General features: G+C 32.8%; 4 protein-coding genes across 12 annotated transcripts; 2 read left to right on the top strand and 2 right to left on the bottom strand.

Annotated features, from left to right (window-relative positions):
• Positions 1 to 4,902: 4,902 nt before the first annotated feature.
• On the top strand, positions 4,903 to 5,427 carry LOC137825458 (fasciclin-like arabinogalactan protein 19). The gene has a single exon (XM_068631121.1). The coding sequence runs from the start codon at positions 4,903 to 4,905 to the stop codon at positions 5,425 to 5,427; it is 525 nt and encodes a 174-aa protein (XP_068487222.1).
• Positions 5,428 to 5,607: 180 nt separating this feature from the next.
• On the bottom strand, positions 5,608 to 8,334 carry LOC137827048 (OBERON-like protein). The gene is made up of 3 exons (XM_068633247.1): positions 8,126 to 8,334; positions 6,576 to 7,649; positions 5,608 to 6,443 (listed from the first exon to the last, which is right to left on the bottom strand). Exons 2-3 carry the CDS (start codon positions 7,609 to 7,611, stop codon positions 5,830 to 5,832), a joined length of 1,650 nt encoding a protein of 549 aa, XP_068489348.1. The 5' UTR covers positions 7,612 to 7,649; positions 8,126 to 8,334; the 3' UTR covers positions 5,608 to 5,829.
• An 868-nt stretch (positions 8,335 to 9,202) lies between these two features.
• LOC137827050 (pentatricopeptide repeat-containing protein At3g53170) lies at positions 9,203 to 13,309 on the top strand. 9 transcript variants are annotated; one of them, XM_068633256.1, is made up of 6 exons: positions 9,217 to 9,556; positions 10,466 to 10,741; positions 10,865 to 11,561; positions 11,941 to 12,055; positions 12,341 to 12,395; positions 12,777 to 13,309. In XM_068633256.1, exons 1-4 carry the CDS (start codon positions 9,251 to 9,253, stop codon positions 11,961 to 11,963), a joined length of 1,302 nt encoding a protein of 433 aa, XP_068489357.1. In that variant the 5' UTR covers positions 9,217 to 9,250; the 3' UTR covers positions 11,964 to 12,055; positions 12,341 to 12,395; positions 12,777 to 13,309. The 9 variants fall into 9 exon arrangements, with proteins under 9 accessions (XP_068489351.1, XP_068489350.1, XP_068489357.1 ...); XM_068633254.1 differs by having other exon boundaries at positions 12,341 to 12,433; XM_068633255.1 differs by having other exon boundaries at positions 12,331 to 12,433.
• Positions 13,310 to 14,257: 948 nt separating this feature from the next.
• Positions 14,258 to 19,554, bottom strand: LOC137823936 (heat shock protein 90-6, mitochondrial). Its single transcript, XM_068629291.1, has 20 exons — positions 19,260 to 19,554; positions 18,811 to 18,999; positions 18,655 to 18,728; positions 18,338 to 18,463; positions 18,167 to 18,260; positions 17,984 to 18,067; positions 17,758 to 17,901; positions 17,541 to 17,654; positions 17,340 to 17,402; positions 17,144 to 17,218; positions 16,950 to 17,054; positions 16,633 to 16,773; positions 16,445 to 16,537; positions 16,266 to 16,343; positions 15,801 to 16,055; positions 15,594 to 15,696; positions 15,253 to 15,427; positions 15,064 to 15,169; positions 14,882 to 14,971; positions 14,258 to 14,790 (listed from the first exon to the last, which is right to left on the bottom strand). The coding sequence occupies exons 1-20, from the start codon at positions 19,371 to 19,373 to the stop codon at positions 14,623 to 14,625; spliced, it is 2,391 nt and encodes a 796-aa protein (XP_068485392.1). The 5' UTR covers positions 19,374 to 19,554; the 3' UTR covers positions 14,258 to 14,622.
• Between the last annotated feature and the right edge of the window lie 942 nt (positions 19,555 to 20,496).

The following is a 20,496-nucleotide window of genomic DNA, read 5'->3' as shown; positions in this document are numbered from 1 at the left end:
ATTTGACAATGTTAATATATTAGTACTCCTCAATTAATTTATAATTTTTCCATTTATTCCTTTCATTTATCTTTCTTCCTACAACATGTTCTTCATGCTTCTTCTTTTTTAAATTACTATGAAATTTATTTGCATTTTTATGGTTTTGAATGTAAGAGGGGATAACTATGAAGGGATGAGAGTAGGATTGTGATGTTCTATTTTTGCCTATTTTTGTGTATGCTTCCTAGAAAATGAGATGGGATGGGTTGGTTTCAAAAAAATTGACAACTTACTTTCCCTTATTTGTCTTGCACATGATTACAGTTTGGTAGATATTGACACTTTTTTTAAAATAAAAATTGTTTTATATAATTAAATTATTTATTATATTTTTATTAATTGTATTCTTGGATATTATGAAATTGTGAAAAGATATGTACTGATAAAAGTAGGAAACTTAACCGTCTATACGTCATATGCAACCTCGTGTAAATAGAATAAAAGAAATTAATAATAAAATATAAAATAAATAATTACATATTCAATACTTAAATTCTTTTACATATTTTAATTGAGTTCTTATTTTTTATTTTTTTATATAATTGGGTGGTTTAATTGTTACTATTAGAAAATTGTTGAATTATTGAATTCATGTTTAATATATTTTTCCATAATTGACACTTTTTAAAATATTGATTAGTAAATAATATGAAATTTGCTATTGAAAAAAAAGGAGTTTAGACTATTTAATAATCACACACTTTATGTTTGAATCTACAAGAATATTCCCTCTATCGCAAGAATAAATTATATTTTTGAAAAAAAGTAAAATATAATAATAATAAATATTATACATGTTTGAAACATTATGGTAACTATTAGTTGTAATGTTTTGCTGTGTGGTTTAATTTTGTAAATTCAAAATACATCTAAATCAAACATAAAAAATCATAAAATAAATTCAAACTAAATCAAATCAATTTTTACGTTTTATTTTTAATTGATTTTGTAGTTTTATTTATATTTTATTATTATTACATGTATTTATAGTTTTCTTCATATGGTGATGTAATGTTATATATAATAAATACTATATTTTTTATTTCACTATAATTAAATACTTATTCTGGTGTATGGTCTTAAACAATTCTTTTATATATAATGACAACTTTTTTTCTTTATTTTTGATAAAAAAATTAAAATAAAATATAAACGTGAAAAAGGTGTTTATTTACGTTGTTACATGACAAAAACAAAAAAAAAAAAGAAATGTCCTTGAATTTATTATTATGATATAAATACTATATCACGAAAAAGATCCTTTTATATTGTTATTTTTTTCGATTAATACTTTATTTTTCTTTAATGTCTTTTTCTTCGAATGACAACTTTTTCTCTACAAATTATTTAACATATTTTATTACTCTTCTCTTCAAATGTTTATAAGGATGAACCTTTTAAAAAGACATTTGAAGGAATTTTTTTTATATAAAAGTCATGATTCTTGAAAACTAACAATATTAAAAATCATGTTTCCTTAAAATAGAATAAAAAAAACTTTTGATTAATAATAAACATTCTTAGAAATATTTAGATATGTCTTATGGAAATTAAAGATGTATTCGATTCCTTATGTACAACATCTTTTTACATAATTACCCTTTATTAAATATTATTTTACTCAAACTTTATAATAAATATGATTCAATATATATACTTTTATTCACTATTATATGTAAAAAAAGTTCACCAAGATGAAGTGGAAAATTAATCAAATTATATAAGGTATTCACTATGATGCTCGGACACTTATCTTAAATGGGTATATCCGTGTCGGACATACGTATTGGTGTCGACACTCGTACGACATTCGTAAGACACTTATCGGTGAAGTGTTCAATTCAAAAAATATTTGTTGAATTTTTGAAAATTCTAGCACGGTTTTCACACAATTTTAAAAGGCATATATACAATAATTTTCCAAAAACTCAAATTTATTGTATAAATTTTTATTATGATTATAAAAATAAGGAACAAATTCTTTTGAACCAGTCATGAAAAATATCTTCCTGTTCCAAAAATAATCTGGAACATACCTTTGTACATTGTACTGGTAGGCACCGGACGAACGCACGTGGCCGACCAGCCTTATACACTAAATGGAAACGAACGCACGTGGCCGACCGGCCTTATACACTAAATGGAAACGAACGCACGTGGCCGACCGGCCGTATACACAATAAATGTAAGGGCATTTATGTGACAAGCTAAGGTGGTTAAGATACACCTCCGAAGAATAAGGAATATGCGTTTAGAGAAGATATGTTCCCCGGGTATTCCGGAGCACGACTGACAAGACATATCCATAACCACCCTGAGCCCAAGGGATAGAAAGCCCATTAGGCAATCCTATAAATACTGTGCTCAAGCCAGAGAAAGGTACGTTTTCATTCACTTACGAAACTGCGCTTAGAATCTCATACTTACTTGAGCGTCGGAGTGCCTTCGCAGGTACCCTCCCCCGCCCGACCGAAGTTGATAGCACGAAGGGACGACCGACCAAAGGAGACAACAAGAAAGGACAATCGACCAGAGGAGAAGAAGATCAACACGTCAGCAATTACACCACGTCAACCGACCGTGCCTGGGCCCCATCTCTCCACTCAGGTACACACATAAATATTTATTTTCAATTTATATAATCCAAAATTATATAATATATAGATCTGTGTCCCCGTGTCCTACATTTTAGAGATTATATATATCTCCATGTCCGTATTCGTATCGTGTCAGTGTTTATATCCGTATCTATGCTACATAGTATACAGGTAATAATGATATACGACAACTCAAATTTTTTATACAATCACATTATAATTATTAATATTATTATTTTAATATTTTTTATATTATTTAAAATTAATCTTTTATTATATATATTTACTTTTAAACTCATCAAATAAAAAATTATATACAATTTTAAAAGTTATATATAACTCTAAAAATTATCAAACATCATTTTCCAATTATATAATGTTATTTAAGAAGAGTTGCATGCAAATTATATATGACACACTTAGTGCCATGCCCAATAATGGGATGATAACTTTTTGATAAAGATAACATTGCATTTGTAAAAGGGGTAACATAGTCTTTTCACGTAATTATAACTTTTCTTCTCTGCCAGGAAAGTTGGATTCCCAATATTCCATGAGAATCATATTGAATGAAAGTGAGATCAAAATTATTAATGTAAAAACTAAGATTCTCAATATAAGATTCTCAGAAAAATAAAAAAAGTTTCCTCTGAAAAATAAATTATTTTAAAATTAAGTAAATCGTATCTGTAAAATAAAATTTGATATAAATAAAATTATATATAACTTTAGTTTAATATAAAAACTAAAATCTTATATGACAATTATGAGTTATCCAATTTTAAAATATTTTTTTTATTATCAAATGAAATTATAACATTATTTAAAGACATTAATTTTGTATCAGATAGATTAAAAGATATTGAATAATTATTTTTTATTATTGAAATAAGTCAATTTCAAGACAGTAAAAAAAAATTAGAAAATATTTTTCAGTATATATAAGTAAAAATATAAACAAGAAAAACATATTACACATTCAATTAAAAATACACTTATTCTTAATTATATTAAATATTTTGAGTTTAACATCGTTCCTCCTTTGTTTAAAACACAAATTATAATATTTTTTTTCTTCAGAAAGACACTCAGAAATAAAGCCTAAAGTAAATGGATGGATTCAAGTAATTCACATATTCTTCACTTTCTTATCTAAACTGATTAAAATACTCAAATAATGCTTATTACGAATCAAATTACTGTTTTTAACAATAACAACGATTCTGGGACAAAACATCATCAGTAATATTAAATTAAAAAATGCATTACAAACCCATGTGTTTTTGTTTTTTTTCTGCTTGTGTATAAAGTTTTGATAGAACTTAACCAAGTGCTTGGTGTGAACATTACGACCTTCTTGCACAACTCCAACTCACCCTTCTTTCGGAGTCTCTCAACTCATGTCACATTTAACAAAATAAACAAAATTAAATAGCAAGAACTCAATTGAAAAATATAAATTATTAAAATAGTTAATAGAAAAACAAATTTAATAGAAATCAATTGAAAACAACAAATCTTATCAGGACTTAAAACTTAATTAAGCTTAAGTGTGAATATAAAATAATCCGTGAATGTTTTTTTAAATAGATGATTTTTTAAGCAAATTCAAGTATATGTAGCTATGAGACTCATACACTTCCTTTAAATGGCTATCGGTGTCAGACACACGTATGAGTGTCGACACTCGTAGAACACTTATCTTTTGAATCTGTCATGAAAAATATCTTTATGCTCCCAAAAGAATCTCAAACATACTTTTGCACATAAATATTTATTTTTAATTTATATAATTTAAAATTATATAATATATAGATTTGTGTCTCCATATCATACATTTTAGAAATTATATGTATCTCCGTGTCCAGGCACGTTGCCATTTCTAAGCTCAACTCAACTTTTAGATAACTGAAAAAATTTGTAAATTAGGTTTTTATATTTTTTAAAAGTTATAATTAATTTGAATTCAATCTTCAAATTAAGTATCTTTTTATATCTTTTATTTTTGTTTTCACTAGTACTCCTTATTTTCATTTATCTGTTATACCAAGATGCCTAAAGCATCATCAGCTTCTGGACTAACTACTACATTCTAGGTACCTCTTCATGCACAATCGCCCTACGGCCTACCTTCCAACAGAGGAAAAAAGTGTGACAACATAAGCCTCAAACATTAACATGGATATATATATACCAAGCAAATTGAGATGTCATTGCATTCATCACACACAACACACAATAGTAAACATTAAAGTTTCCACTAATGGCTCTCTGGTGTGTGGTACTTCTTACCCTCTTTGCCATTGCTGAATCTCAGTCAACAATTTCATTCAACCAAACCGACCTACAGGTAGCCATGGCTGATATGAGAAGTCGCTCTTACCATGGATTTGTCATCCTCCTCAAAATACTCAACAGCCACCAAAATTCACTGCAAACCAATGATTTGACATTCCTAATGCCAAATGATGATGAACTATCACAGTTCTCCATATCTCTAGACCAGCTCCCTGATTTCATACTCAGCCATTCTATTCCAACACCGTTACTGCTCAGTCATCTATTACATTTTCCAAATGGCTCTGTGGTTCCCTCCAGCATTCCAACTAGGGTGATCAACATCACCAACATGGGGAGAACAGGTCTGTTTGTCAACAATGCAAGGATTGTCACACCAAATGTGTGCCAAAGCTCTTCAATAAGATGCCATGGAATCAGTGCCGCTTTGACGTTTACCAACATGGTATCGTTTCATCGAACTCCAGAAGCTAATGATCAACCCCCATGAATAGTAATGTGCCTCACCCAGCTGCATCTGTCAAAAAGATGGGTATCCCATCTTTCTAGTAAGGCAAGAAAAGCAGTTAGTTTGTACTGTCAGTTTCATTTTATCAATAACATAAGATTACTTCAACTTTTTCTCCACATCCTATTTGCTCTGAAGTCCAGATCCAACTCACACAAGACATACCGGAAAAAACTTATATTGCATCACAATGCTAAAGCTATTGATTAGCTAATTAGATTCCACAAATCAAGAGACATCAATAACTGTATTTCAACATATACCCCTTAGGATTTGTCTGGAAGGGTTACATTATCTGGAACCTAATGACACTGACTGTCCATCAATTATGTAATAAAATGACATTACTATAATATGTAGAAGATGCATAAACTAAACGAATGTTTATGGGTTTTTTCTAAAAGGATGACAGTCATTAGATGGACCATCTGCATTAGGAGGAACACTATAGAGAAGATCATGGATTTTGGAAAACATTAAGGGGTCACCACCACCACTGCTTTGTGATAAACGAGAAGTCTCCTGCATTTTCATCTTTTCATACAGATACTGCTTCTCAGCCTCGGCCTCACTTAATCTTTGCTTCAAATAATTGCTGGTATATTCTTCTTCTGATTTATCTGACTTGGCAAGAAGAATCCTCTGGAGCCGCTCAGATTCTCTTTTAGCTTCATTAGCCTTCATCTGGAACATATCAGCCTCTGCACTTTTAAGCCTCACAATCCTTTCCAGTTCTTCAATCTCTAACTTCTTTTTTTGCCTATCCATGTTCAGTTCTCCTGCTTCTCTGGCCTTTTCTGCTAGTTCACGTTCACAAGCATCAAAAGACAACCGAGCCTTCTTGAACATTCTCATCTTCTCATTGGCTACCATTTCCATATTTCTTACAGCCTCATGCACCACCTCTGAAATTCTATTGCATGCCTCCTGTGGAGCAATCAGTCTTTCACTTTCACTTTCAGCATTTTCCAGAGTCTTTTGAGAGTCCAGCTCAAGCTCTTCACATATGAAAAGTATTGGTTAGAACAAAAAGAAAGGAGAATGAATAGAACTACCAATATTTTAACAATAATGATGCCTCACTAAAGACTAACTACAATTTTGCAGGTAAAAAACTATAAAACTTGTACCTTTGAAAACCATCAATATTGCCTTGCATGCTGCCTTAGATTCCACTTTCCCACTTCTTAAATTTTCCTTGAGATCGTCAGACTTCCAATGGAGTTTCCTCCCTCGTGGGTCTTTACTTCCATGAAAGATCCTACTGACAAAATCAAGTTCCCTAATCAGGGCCTCTCCATCCCATGACATTACACAATGCTGGAAGACATCTTTAACCCAACCTAGCAGTTCTGAAGTCCTATTGCATGCTTGACACTTAAAAACCATTTCACTTGGCCCTGTTCCATTCTGTGTAGCAGGGCCCATACAAATGAGTTGCTCACGAATGGCACAATCAGTGTGAGTCCAATGAGAACACAAATCACATCCAATCCAGCGGCATGTGTTTACTTCAAAGTCAAACTTGCTGCAGATAACACACATGCAAAGATTGCAGAAACCATTTCCATTGGCGCATGTCTCACAGGTACAATCTTCAGCAGGAAGCTGGCTCCGACAAGCTAGGTTTCTGCATCTCTTATACAGAAATATCTCAATCAATGAAGCCTGAGATAGATTGATGCTAGGATGTAAAAATCCCTGAATCCCAGTATTTATGGCAACAAGGATTTCGAGCTGCACACGATGAGTTCTTACCAATGTCTTGGTTGTTAAATCAGCTCTACTCTGAACAAGTTTCTGCAAAATAAAAAATTCCTCTCTGTGCTGGGAGCCATTCCCTCCTTCAAGAATAACTCGAAGCCCATTTTTCAGTTCGTCAAGAAATTCGCAAGGTAGATGAAGCATTTTTTCATATACCACATCAACTCGTTCTCTTGCAACGTCATGAAGAGTAATTTTGTCTGCACCAGAAACACTCTCCTTTTTTATTGCTGCAGCCATAGGCCAAATTTCCCTAGAACTGGCACTTTCAGTAGGAGATTCACGGAGATTGCCAGTGTTTGATCTATGCTCCTCAAGGGAAAGGCGGGGATCTGAAGAAACCAGAGACAGCGAAGTTTGCAGTCCTTCACCAACTTGTGATTGCTGTCGTGGAGGGTGCATGGTTCTGCGGCAAAAGCTTCAGTTTTTTTCGTTAAACCCTAGAGACCATACCCAAGAAACAAAAATTAGTTTGTAAATAACTACACATATTCTTTGTCACAGTCAAAGGAACTTGAGAAAATTCATAATCTGCAAACAGGTGCAGGCTTTCATCCAACTCCATATAAACCTCCAAAATACAGAAACACGACGAAAGACAAAGCAAGAGGCAGAGATCGGAGAGAGTAAACACCAAACTATTTAGTAATTAATCAACCCTAATTTCTCCACAAACTGATGGCAAAAAACAAGTTAGCTCATAAACTCAAACAGCATATCAAATAAATCAAATCATAGACACAACTTCAACGACCCACAGCACAAGTTGACAATGAAATTCAGACTTAAAAAATTGCTACAAAGAATGTTTCAATTCAACAGTTGAAGGAGGTGCATCGAAATTCACAGAGTCAGAGCAAAGATATGCTTAAAACAATAAGAATAAAAAATTGAGTGAAAAGGAGAAGAAAATTACCAGAGAGAGGAGAAGAGAAGGCAAAGTATGTTCTTCACACAACACAAGGAATCAAGGAGAGGGGTTCGATAGGTCAAAGGAGAGAAGAAACGGTGAAAGGGCGAATGAAGAAGAAAACGGAATATGACCAAGAGAATGATCAAACTCACTGTTACTCCGTGACTGGGAGAACGGTGTTATTTATCACACGGTGACCGGTCCACGCGGTTGCAAAGACCGTTACGTTAACACTGTTATCTTTTCACCAGCCAAGTAAACGAGACTTATCGTATCCGTGTTTATTGGTGAAGTGTTCAATTCAAAAATATTTATTGAATTTTTAAAAATTCTAAAATTTTAGAAGGTATAAATACAATAATTTTTTAAAAAGTTAAATTTATTATATAAATTTTTATTATAATTATAAAAATAAGGAACAAATTCTTTTGAACAAGTCATGAAAAATATCTTTCTACTTTCAAAAAGAATCCGAAACATACTTTAGCATATAAATATTTATTTTCAATTTATATAATTTAAAATTATATAATATATAGATCCGTGTCCTCGTATCCTACATTTTAAAAATTATAAGTATCTCCGTGTCCATATCCGTATCGTATCAATATCCGTATCCGTATCTATGCTACATAGCAAGTCAATATCCGAAACCATTTTATGACTAGTTCAATAATATATTTCCGTATTTTTTAATTTTATTATTTATATCTAATTATATTCAATATTAAAAATTAAATAAAGAATATCATTATTACACAATATTGAATATCAATAACTTACACGGTTATATTTAACAAAAACACAAAATATATAAATTAACATACCGTGTTTTTCTAGCGAAAATATGACTAAAATTTATATGAATGTTGCCATGTTTATAAACTAAAAACGTTATTTCAATTTAAACAAATAAAACCGTTTTCAAAAATATAAATTTAAATAGTTTTAATGTTATATTCATTTATCTTATTATTGGAAAAATAGTTTTAAAAATCTTGAAAATTATCATTTTAAAGCAAAATAAAAAACTCAAAAACCTATTGTTCTAATACATAAATTAAAATTAAAAAATGGAATTATAAAAATGATTTTGATTTGTTGTGAGTGAGTGTGAGTGTGTCTGCAATGAACTTGACATGGTCGTGTGGTATCTCCTCCGTCACACCCTTGACTTCTGCAACCAACAACGCTCTTCCAAAGAGACGGCGTCGTTTTCACGTGGTGTCGTTGAAGCGGAAGGCGAAAGCAGGGAGTGCGGGGTTGGTGAGGGAGCCGAAGAAGGAGTTGTCGCGCATTCTCCGAACGGAAGCTGCCATCAAAGGCGTTCAGAACAAGGCCAAGTCCAACTCCCACAAACAGCTCTGGCCAAAGGCCCTTCTCGAAGCCCTAGATGACGCCATCAAACGCTGTCGTTGGCAATCCGCTCTCGAGGCAAAGACAATTTTGTTTGTCCAATTCTGAGTTTAGACACTTCCATGATGTGGGGATTTTCTGCTAGATTGGACCCAAACTTCATTGGTCGGAATTTGATAGAGTTTGTTTGTGTTGGAAATCCCATAGGAGACTAGAGATTAGAAAATTTCATAATAGATGTGTGATTAGCAAAACTCATCTAAAGTATCAGTGCCATTTTCAAAATTATTCTAGCAAGAGTTTGTGAGACTTTCATGTCACTGAACATCCACTTCTTAATAGTTTGTGGGATATAAAAAATAAATACACTTAAGGGGCATTGAGTTGTTGAAATAATCAAATTAGGGATAATTTAGTCCCTTCACCGGGTGTAAAATGATGGGTGATAGTTTTATCTCTCTTTAATTCATTTGCATGTTTTGAGAATTAATTTTTGGATTGAGTGCAATGCAATGATAAGTTGTGCTGTAAATAACTGGATTGAGCTGTTCTTGGGATTGTGAAATTTCGGAGTTACTACTGTTGGTTTTGTGGAGAGATGAAAGGAGTATGTCAAGTGTGATGTTCTGTTCTCTTCTGGAAATATTGCCATGTTTAAATGTGAACAATATTATGTGATGCTTTTATTTACTGCTTGACTTTTCATTTTGAGTGTGACCATGATTTTTCCAATTGGCATGACTTGGAGAGTTATGGACATCTTATTTTTCTAGGGAGAAATATTGATTCACTCTTTCACCTGGTTCATTTGCCTTCATGCAAGCACAAATTTGTTTTTCAAAAAACCTAGGGGTGCTTTGAATTTGAAATATTTCGTAGTCTATGAATGTAATACCTGAGTAGTTTTTGTTTAGGCTGAGGAACGTGACTGCAATTGATTTTAGGATTAACATTTGTGTCTGAAGTACAACCCATTTCTTTTTGCAGATTTTTGCACTTCTTCGAAAGCAAAACTGGTATGAACCACGATGCCAAACCTATGCAAAACTGTTGATGATGCTTGGAAAGTGCAAGCAGCCTGAAGAGGCTTCTCATCTATTTGAGATCATGTTTTCTGAAGGGCTTAAACCTACTGTTGATGTCTACACTGCTCTTGTAAGTGCTTACGGTCAAAGTGGTCTCCTTGATCAGGCATTTTCTACTGTTGAAGATATGAAATCAGTTGTTGACTGCGAACCAGATATATACACATATTCTATCCTTGTAAGTTGCTGTGCAAAATTTTGTCGTTTTGATTTGATTGAACATGTCCTTGCGGAGATGTCATTTCTGGGCATTGAATGTAGCTCTGTGACTTATAATTCCATAATTGATGGATATGGTAAGGCTGGCATGTTCGAAAAGATGGATAGTACATTGAATGATATGATTGAAAATGGCAACTGCCACCCAGATGTTTTCACACTGAATTCTTTTGTTGGAGCACATGGAAAGGATGGGCAAATTGATAAGATGGAGAAGTGGTATGATGAATTTCAGCTAATGGGCATAAAACCAGACATAACAACATTCAATTTGATGATAAAGTCGTATGGCAAAGCTGGCATGTATAAGAAGATGAAGACTGTCATTGATTTCATGGAGAGAAGGGTTTTTTCTCCAACAATTGTCACGTATAATACTGTCATTGAGGTGTTTGGCAAAGCTGGAGAAATTGAGAAGATGGATCAACATTTTCTAAAAATGAAGCATCTTGGAGTGAAGCCTAATTCTATTACTTATTGCTCACTTGTCAGTGCATATAGCAAAGCTGGACGTATTGACAAAGTTGAGTCAATCATGAGGCATGTTGATAATTCTGATGTAGTATTGGATACTCCCTTCTTTAATTGCATAATCAGTGCCTATGGGCAGGCTGGTGACCTAAAAAAGATGTGCGAGTTATTCATGGCCATGAGAGAAAGAAAATGTGAACCTGATAACATCACTTTCGCTAGCATGATCCTGGCATACAACACCCAAGGGATGACTGAGGCTGCTCAAAAGTTGGAAAACATGATGATTTCTGCCAAAAATAACTTGGGTATGTTGCAATTTGTGCTACTTGTTCTTTGATGCCTTTTCTATGTTTTGGTCCTACTGTGCTTAGTAGGAAATGCATAATCTAATAAGCATTCCTTGGTATTTGAGGCTATGCAACTTTTGTGCTGGACAATGTTAGATGCCTATTAGTGTTGGTCATTAGTGAGATAGTTCCTTTGTTAGTTTGGGCCGAGACTGTTAAAAAACAAGGAACATTGCTAAAATACGCAGAGGCTCTATAAATCTAAATTGGTATTTGCATTCATATAATTACTTTTCTGCAATAGTAATAGCCGAGTTTTGCTTTTCATGAATTGATTCATATTCCCTTGAATAATTTTTATATCATTGACACGCCTTACCCGATTTTTGTTCAACAGACATTAAGTTGATTGAATGCTAGCATGCATTATTGTGATTCAATACTTAACATTCTACTCAACATTTTCCATGGTGATCCTGACTCAGAAAGATTTGATTTGAGAACTTAAGCAGGTAAGCATAGATTCATCTAAGGTACATCTTATTGTGGGGGATACTTTTTCTTACCTGTTAATTTGGAAGCCATTTACTGTATTATGTTCAGGAAAAATATAGCTTCCTATTTTTATGCATTATTAATTGAATAAAAAAGAAACATATTTATTAAAAGCATTGCTCTCATTGAATTCTCTTTTTTCTTCCTATATCTCCTTACTATGCCTAAAATTCACTTTAAGATGGATGTATTCTGTAGTCTGAAATGTATCTCACTCACCTACACTTTCAAGTTCATCGTAGGTACCATAAAAGCCATGCTATACTGTATCAACAGCCAATAATATAATAGCAGAAGGTATCTTTTGACCCAATCAGGGTGTCCACATTCAAATGGTATTCCTTCTCTTGATAAATTCTGTGGAACACCCTGCTTTGTTCTTTTCATAGGAAGTTGTTCCTTCTTTTTTGTTTCATATTGAAATACTATGTTTCACTTTTTAAGATTATTACTTTGTTGGTTTTCAATCTCATCAGCATAGGTGTCTGAGCATCGAAAAATTTGAGTCTGCATGTCACCGAATTTTATCACCAGTTTCAATTGATATGCCTTACCCTTATGCGTGTGAAATGCATCTCTGCTTCCACTGTGACTTTTAGCCATTCAATTGAGTAACTTACCCTTATGTCTTCTGCATCATCACCCTTTACTAAATTTGAAAATTTGTGTGCCCTGCAGGGAATCTATATGTGATATAACATTGGAGTGCACGTTCCATATGCTGGGTTTATTTATCATCATCTCAAGAGTAGCTTCAATCAAATTGGGTGTTCTGTATACCATCATGCACACTACTCATTCAACCATCATCCATACCATCATTTTTGTCACTTGCCAATGAATTGCAGTGTGTCATATGGATGAGATGGTATAGCCCAAATTGCCAATATTACGTAATGATAAATACTAGCAATACAATTTTTAACATTTTTCTTTTGACATTCTCTCTTCAGTTGAGCAAAATTTATGCAGGTCCTATTTAATGGGTCTCATTTCTTATTTGGTGAGTTTCATCCCTAAAGTAGTAGGACCTACATGAATTTTAACAAATAGGAAATAGGTGTTAAAAAGAAAGTGTAAAGAGACTTGGAATGTTCTGTTAGCACTGTTTCTATACGCTACTAAGTGCCCTCCAACCAATGAGTGCACGCAACTTATCGCATCATGGTTTGTTAAAATATTGAAGTATGATATTCTTCTCCTCTCGTGAATTTAGCTTTGGCTTCAACTTATATAATTCTTTTTTTAATAATTCATGAGTAAAAACGATATAATGAAAAAAAATATTGTGTAAGTAACACTGTTCATAATTGAAAAATTCACAGAAATAAAAGTTGACAACTTTTAATGGAAAATATTGTTTGAAATAGATTTTTTTTTTAGTTTTTAAAGCAAAAGGCATAGTATTTTAAGCCATTATTTTTATTTCTATTAAAATATTGAAAGCATTTTCACAAATTGTAACTTTTAACTATTTTTAACTCGAGTAAAACACATCTACTTCTGATATAAACTAGTATTATAAAACACAATTTATCCATACCTGAATTAATTTTAAATTATTATTTTTTAAACTATGACTTGATTATAGAAAGTTCAATCACAATCACATTTATCGTACTAAATGATTAATATTCAATTTGTATTGGTTGTTGAAACGACAATGCATTGCCCAAAGACAACGCGTAATCTTTTAGAACGGAAAGTAGTTGGCAGCCCCCACAACCCAATCTAATAATAATGGAGCAGGTAGCATAGCACATCATCATATTATCAGCATTTTATAATTTCTAAAATATAAACGAGAAACAATCTCTAAAATCTAAAATGTATGAAATACAAATGTATATATTATATAATTATAAATTATATAAATTAATAAATTTTTCAATTTTTTGGCAGATTTTTTTCTCATTTTTTTAATTATAATAGAAAATATACAATAAATTTAATATTTAAAAAATTAATATGTTTTTCTTTTTAAAAATTGTTAGAATCATATAAAATTGTCAGAAATTCAATAATTATTTTTTAAATTAAACATTTTACTAATACATAAAATAAAACATTTTACTAATACATATTCTACAAATACCATATAATTATTTTTTAAATTAAACATTTTACTAATACATATTCTACCAATACTACAATAAATATACTCAACACGAACATATATTTATTCAACACGAATATATCACGAACATATCATTTAAAAGAAATAACATTTAAAAAAGACCTACCTTAACCTTATAAGTAACAGTTCTATGGGCAATCATTCTTATCTCAGATGCTGCCGTAAAAAATAATTATCCAAATAAATATGGCGATGCTTGATGTTTTTGACTAAATAAACAACTGAAAGGATGAATTACACGTGCTTCTAGATATAGCATTGCCACTGAATTCCTCATGATATCTATAAAAGGTTACTACCAAAACCCATGACCCATGTTCTTCAAGAATACAAAGAAAGAACAGATGGGATCGGGAAGAAAACAAAAATGTCCACATTACTCTCCTCTTACTTCTGACCAGCCTCAGTAGGTTCCACAACCTCAGCTTCTACAGTTTCTGGGATGTGGGGTTTGGTTACAGTGGACTCAAACTGATCAGGTTTTGACCATTTACCTGTGAGAGCCATACCCATCATCTCGTATATCTTCCCTCCAAGTTGTGCTGGATTCTCAGGCTGTGCACCAACAAAGAGCCAAAATATACAGCTTCAGGACTTCACAATGGAAACTTAAAGGACATAACAATAATATCAAGTATGAGCTCACCGTAAAACCACTGGAAACCAAAGCTGCATCATACAAAAGTTCGATAGCTCTGAGGGCATCTTCATCATCGGGATTTGTTTTGCATGCAGCCTGAAAAAGATTACCCATTTTGATTGCGTTATCTTAATTTCAATTAGTAATCATGACGAAGAAAGGAAATGGGAATTGGCCATTTATCTTACATCCAAATTCCTGATAATGGCATGGTCAGGGTTGATCTCAAACACCCTTCTGCTCCTCATGAAATCCAAGCTGGATGCATCACCCATACTTTGTGCCTTCATCAGCCTGCAGTAAGTTTGATTACATGCTGCACATTGTTACTTAAACGTTCAAAATACATGATCAATCTAAAGAGAAAAGATGACAACCTTTCCATGTTTGCAGACCAACCAAATTTTCCAGACACCAGAACACAAGGTGAAGAGCTAAGTCGGTTTGAAATTTGCACACTTGCAACTTTATCTCCCAGTCGTTTCTTGATCCAGTCACATATTTGGCCAAATTCCTGCTTCATTTCTTTTTGCCTTTCCTCATTCTTATCACCTGCAGAAACAACAAATGCGTAACAAACTTGAACAATAAAGAACAGAGCTATTAATTCGCACCATTGTAGACCAGAGAGAGACTAACAAATGTTTGATAGACAAAAATGTGAGTGTTTGTGTAATCAAATTATTGAGAGGAAGTTTAGAGAAGAAAGAAATTAAACCTAGATCCAAGTCTTCTTTGCTAATGTCAACAAAATTCTTTTCCTTGTACGATTTAAGGTTTTGAATGGCAACCTCATCTATTGGATCCACCAAAAACAGAACCTGAAAAATTACATTACAAAAAACACCAACATACGTATTAACTGATAGAAATAAGTAATTAAAAGATACAAAGTTATAAACACTAGTAAGAAAACAAAGATTACTTCAAGATCCTTCTCCGCAAGTTTCTCCAAGAAAGGTGTGTTCTTCGCACTAGTCACACTGTCAGAAGCAATATAATAGATATCCTTTTGATCAGGTTTCATGTTCTCAACATATTCATCCAAGCCAATCAGTTCTTCTTCACTTTGGGATGAGAAAAAGCGAAGCAATGGTGCAAGACGTTTGTGATTCTCACGGTCTTCAATGCAACCCAATTTCAAGTGTTTGCCAAAGTTCTCCCAGAATTTCTCATAGTCCTGCATACAGAACAAGTCAGCCAGTAAAATACTAACAAAAAGACCATCCTTTTATCAACAGCAGTTATAAAAAGAGACCTAAAATAACTGATAAGATATATATAATATTGATACTTCTACACCTAAATTTATCCTAGCTACTCTACAACTTCAAAAAATATTAAAAGAAAACTGTGTATACAATGAAAAATTTTCAGAATAATAATATACCTCTCTGTTCTCACTCATGGATATTCCCAGAATCATGTCAAAAGCTTTCCGAACTAAACGTTTCCTCATAATCCGCACCTTCAAGCAACAAGGAAAAAATAAGTAAGGCATAACTAGTATGATAAAATAGAGATCCAGATGTAAAGATCAAGCATATTCACATTGCCCTATGTACTTACTATGCGGCTCTCTTGAAGAATTTCACGTGACACATTAAGTGGGAGGTCATTTGAGTCCACAACACCTTTGACAAAGCTTAAGTAACGGGGGAACTGCGCAACAAACACATTAGTCCACAATAATACAATTTTGACAACACCAACCAGCTACTCAAGGTTGTAGAATGTAGATAGCAAAGTGCTTATACCAGTTCCCCATCAAAGTCATCTGAAATGAATACTCTCTTCACAAAAAGTCTTATATTCTTGGTCTTGGGATTGATTATGTCATCCTTCCCTGAGGGAGCAAAGGCAGGAACGAAAAGTATAGATCTAAATTCTACCTCACCCTGAAATAACAAGCATCACCACACTTATTACTTGTAACACTATGAATCTCCTCAGGAATATGGTGAAAAATTGACTTTATCAAGCTAGTTTTCGAGCCAAACTCTGAATTGTCATTAACAGATAAAAATATCCACTAAGCACAACAAGGGGGCACTTGAGACCATAAAATCCTTACCTCTGTGGTAAAGTGTGAGGATGCTAATGGCTCCAAGTATTCATCAAAAGTTTTCTTATAGAATTCATTGTACTCGTCCTTAGTGACTTCTTTAGGATTACGGAGCTGCATAATAGAATAATTCCACTTCATTCAAGTAATAATTTTTAAAATGTTTGAGTGTACCTCATGAAATTGGAAATCATAAAACTAACCCAGATTGGTTGGGTCTCATTTGTTAGCTCCCAATCCCAGTACCTCTCAACAACAGTTTTAGTTTTCTTCTTTTTCTGTCATGACAATTGGTCAAAGTCACTGGTCAATGAGTAAATTTGCAGCAGCTACACAATTCACATTCACATCAATGAAAATAATGAATTCATCACATACGCAGAACAATCAGAATGTTACCTCGGTGTTCTCATCTTGATTGTCCTTTTTAGCTTCATCTGTACCCTCCTCGTCAACCTCCACCTAGAATAAGATCAAAACACTATTAATGCTGAAAAAGTCAATACTAAAATCTAGCGGAGAATGAAATTAACTCAACACAAGTAATATTATAATAGATAGTGTCATCAAACTGAAAAGATCTGGATTAGATAGCCATACTTCTTTGGTGTATCCCTTTTCCTGCCAAGTGTATATTGGGAACGAGACAAATTGTGAATAGTTTTTCACAAGCTTCTGAATCCGCTCTGGATGAGCAAAACCTTTGTCATCCCTCTGAAAGGTAGCAATGGGCATAATGAAATCACATTTGTAAGCTTGGGAAAAAAGAAAACTAAAATAATTACTTAATGTTAAAAAAAGATGATTATCAACATACCTTGAGATAAAGTGTAAGACGAGTTCCCCTTGGAATCAGCTTCTCAGGATCTGTTTCCTCGGTTATGGTATATGAGCTAGCATTCGCCTCCCCTTCCCAAACATATTGCTTATCAGATTTTGGACTCTTTGTTGAGACAACCACCTTCAAACAACACAAGTTGTCATAACCAAATTAAAGAAAAAATAAAAGACCATGATATATTTACTTTTACACAAATGCATACCCGATCAGAAACCAGAAAAGCAGAATAAAATCCCACACCGAATTGACCAATTAAGTTGTTGTCACCACCGGCATCCTTGTTATCCTTTTAAATGATACACATTTGTCAGATGGTAATATATATGAATGCAAAAGCAAACAAAGACAGTAAAATCTTAAAGCATCTTTCAGAAGAAGTTAAGACCTTTAGAGCCTTCAAAAACTTTGCAGTTCCACTTTGAGCTATAGTTCCAAGGCAATCAACTAGCTCTTGCCTAGTCATACCAATGCCTGTATCACTGCATAAAACATAAGTTGCAGCACCAACTGAGATTAAAATCTTATATCAAATATTAATCACAGTCATTTCTCTTACGTAATAGATATGATCCCATTATCCTTATCAGCTTGAATTCGGATATCAAAATCAACTGCCTCCTTCAACAGCCCAGGCTCTGTTACACTCAGAAACCGCAGCTTATCCAAAGCATCACTTGCATTGCTGTACATCAAAATGTATAGATAAACAGATTGGGCAACACGGAATTACATACGTCCAATAAATATCAAGGACAAGGATTCTATATTGAAAATTTCAACTCTCTTCCTAGAAATAGTTTCCCGAAAAGACGAAAGAGAAACTTGAATAATTTATCAGCGCTAAAAAACATCTACAATTTCGTAAGAGCATACCTAATAAGCTCCCTAAGAAACACTTCTTTGTTACTGTATAAACTGTTAACAATGAGGTCCATGAGCCGACTAACCTGCCAATGATGCATATTATCCAAAGTCAAGTAAGCAATACCATACGCACTAGACACCATACAACATGAAAAACAGCCATACCTCAGCTTGGTATTCATATCTCTCAGCTGGTGGGGAACTAGACGCAGAAGATTCTGCAGCAGTTGATTCACATCGTCTACCCAAAAACAAATCTCTTCTCGAGTTTGGAAAATTTGCAGATTCAATCGTGCTGGATTTTTCCGATCCCATAATAGAAAACCATCTAGTTTGAGAGTCATTCTCACTCACCTGCTCCTCACAAACAAAACCCGACAATTACAAAATGGATGCAACACGTGTTTGTTATCCACGAACATCAGATAAACTAACACTACATAATCAATTAACGTGATCTACATATGCAGTATGCCAGTCCGCAATATTACAAAAACAAACAGAATCACTGTATGCAGAAGCAAACACAAACGAATAGCAAGCTAGGGATTATGGCATGAAAAATCGAAATGAAGAGAAATTTACAAAGCGAAAAAGGTGAAAGAAATGGAAACCTTGGCTAAGTGCGAAGAGGAAATGGGAGCAACCACGTCCCTTCGAAGTGCGCCGCCATAGCGCAACAAGGCGGAGACGGAAGAAGAGCGAGCAGTGGTGGAGAGTTTGTGCATGGTGAATTGATGAGAGAAGAAGATTGTGGCGAGAGAGAAAGAGACGAAGAAAGTGCGTTTGGTTAAGCAGAGAAATGGTAGGGTTTTAGAAGGGGTTTGAATTTGTTGTGTGATCAAAAAAATATGGCGAAGCTTCTCGATTCTACTAGTTCCCCTTTTCGGTTTTTTTAACTTATTTTTCATGCCCCCATTATTTTTATTGTAATAATAATATAAGAAAATGAACATTCTTGTAATGATAGCTTAAAACTAGTTTATACAGTGATTTATTACTAAAAAAATGTTATTAAATAAAAAATTAAATAATTAATATAATTAATTATTATCTTAATTAAATTAAATATTAATTTAATTAAAAAATTAGTTTAAATATAAATAATTTTTTAATTTATAAAATACTCTCTATTAATTTAATAAATAGTAACATTAAGCCGCATAAATTATGAGTTCTGTAAATACTTGGTTTTGTTGGGTGAAAAATATTGTTGAAAGTGTTTATACAAGTTTTATGAAATAAAAGAGTAAGTCTTTCTTTATTAAAATATTTAACTCATTACTACATTAATTTATAAAAAAAATATGATATTATTTTTCAGCAAAATTTTAATTTTAATTTGGAGAACAGAAAAGTTAGTTTTCTCACCTTCGTGAAAATGTAATGTTTCTCTTATAAGTTTGACAAAAAAAAATCACTTTCCGTAAATATGATTTTCTGAAATGTTATTTTCTAAAAGGTAACGAGAAATATATTACTCTAAGTTTAAATTTTTAAGGAAAATATTATTTTTTCTAACTGTCTTATTCACGGAGGTAAATAAAGTATTTTAATGGGACAAACAAAATTAATTTGCCAAAAAAAAAATAATGATTTAGATTTATTTACTTAAGTAATCACGGTAGTTGATTTTATTTAAAAGAAAATATCTTGTCATCAATGTATTTTAATTTTTTGAAAAATGTTTAAGTACAATTATCAAGGTTCGAATTAAGATTCAAACACTTTTTTGGTTGGTCGGTCGATCTGTTCCTTCCTCTCAGTTGAACTCTTACCTTCTTGCTCTTCCTCTCCTCCTCCTTGCTAACTCCAGATTCGGATGATACATGCAAAAAGTATTTTAATACT

The sequence above is a fragment of the Phaseolus vulgaris genome, chromosome 8, assembly GCF_000499845.2.
Source record: "Phaseolus vulgaris cultivar G19833 chromosome 8, P. vulgaris v2.0, whole genome shotgun sequence".
Taxonomy (NCBI): Eukaryota; Viridiplantae; Streptophyta; class Magnoliopsida; order Fabales; family Fabaceae; genus Phaseolus; species Phaseolus vulgaris.
This window is presented reverse-complemented; position numbering and strand designations above follow the sequence as displayed.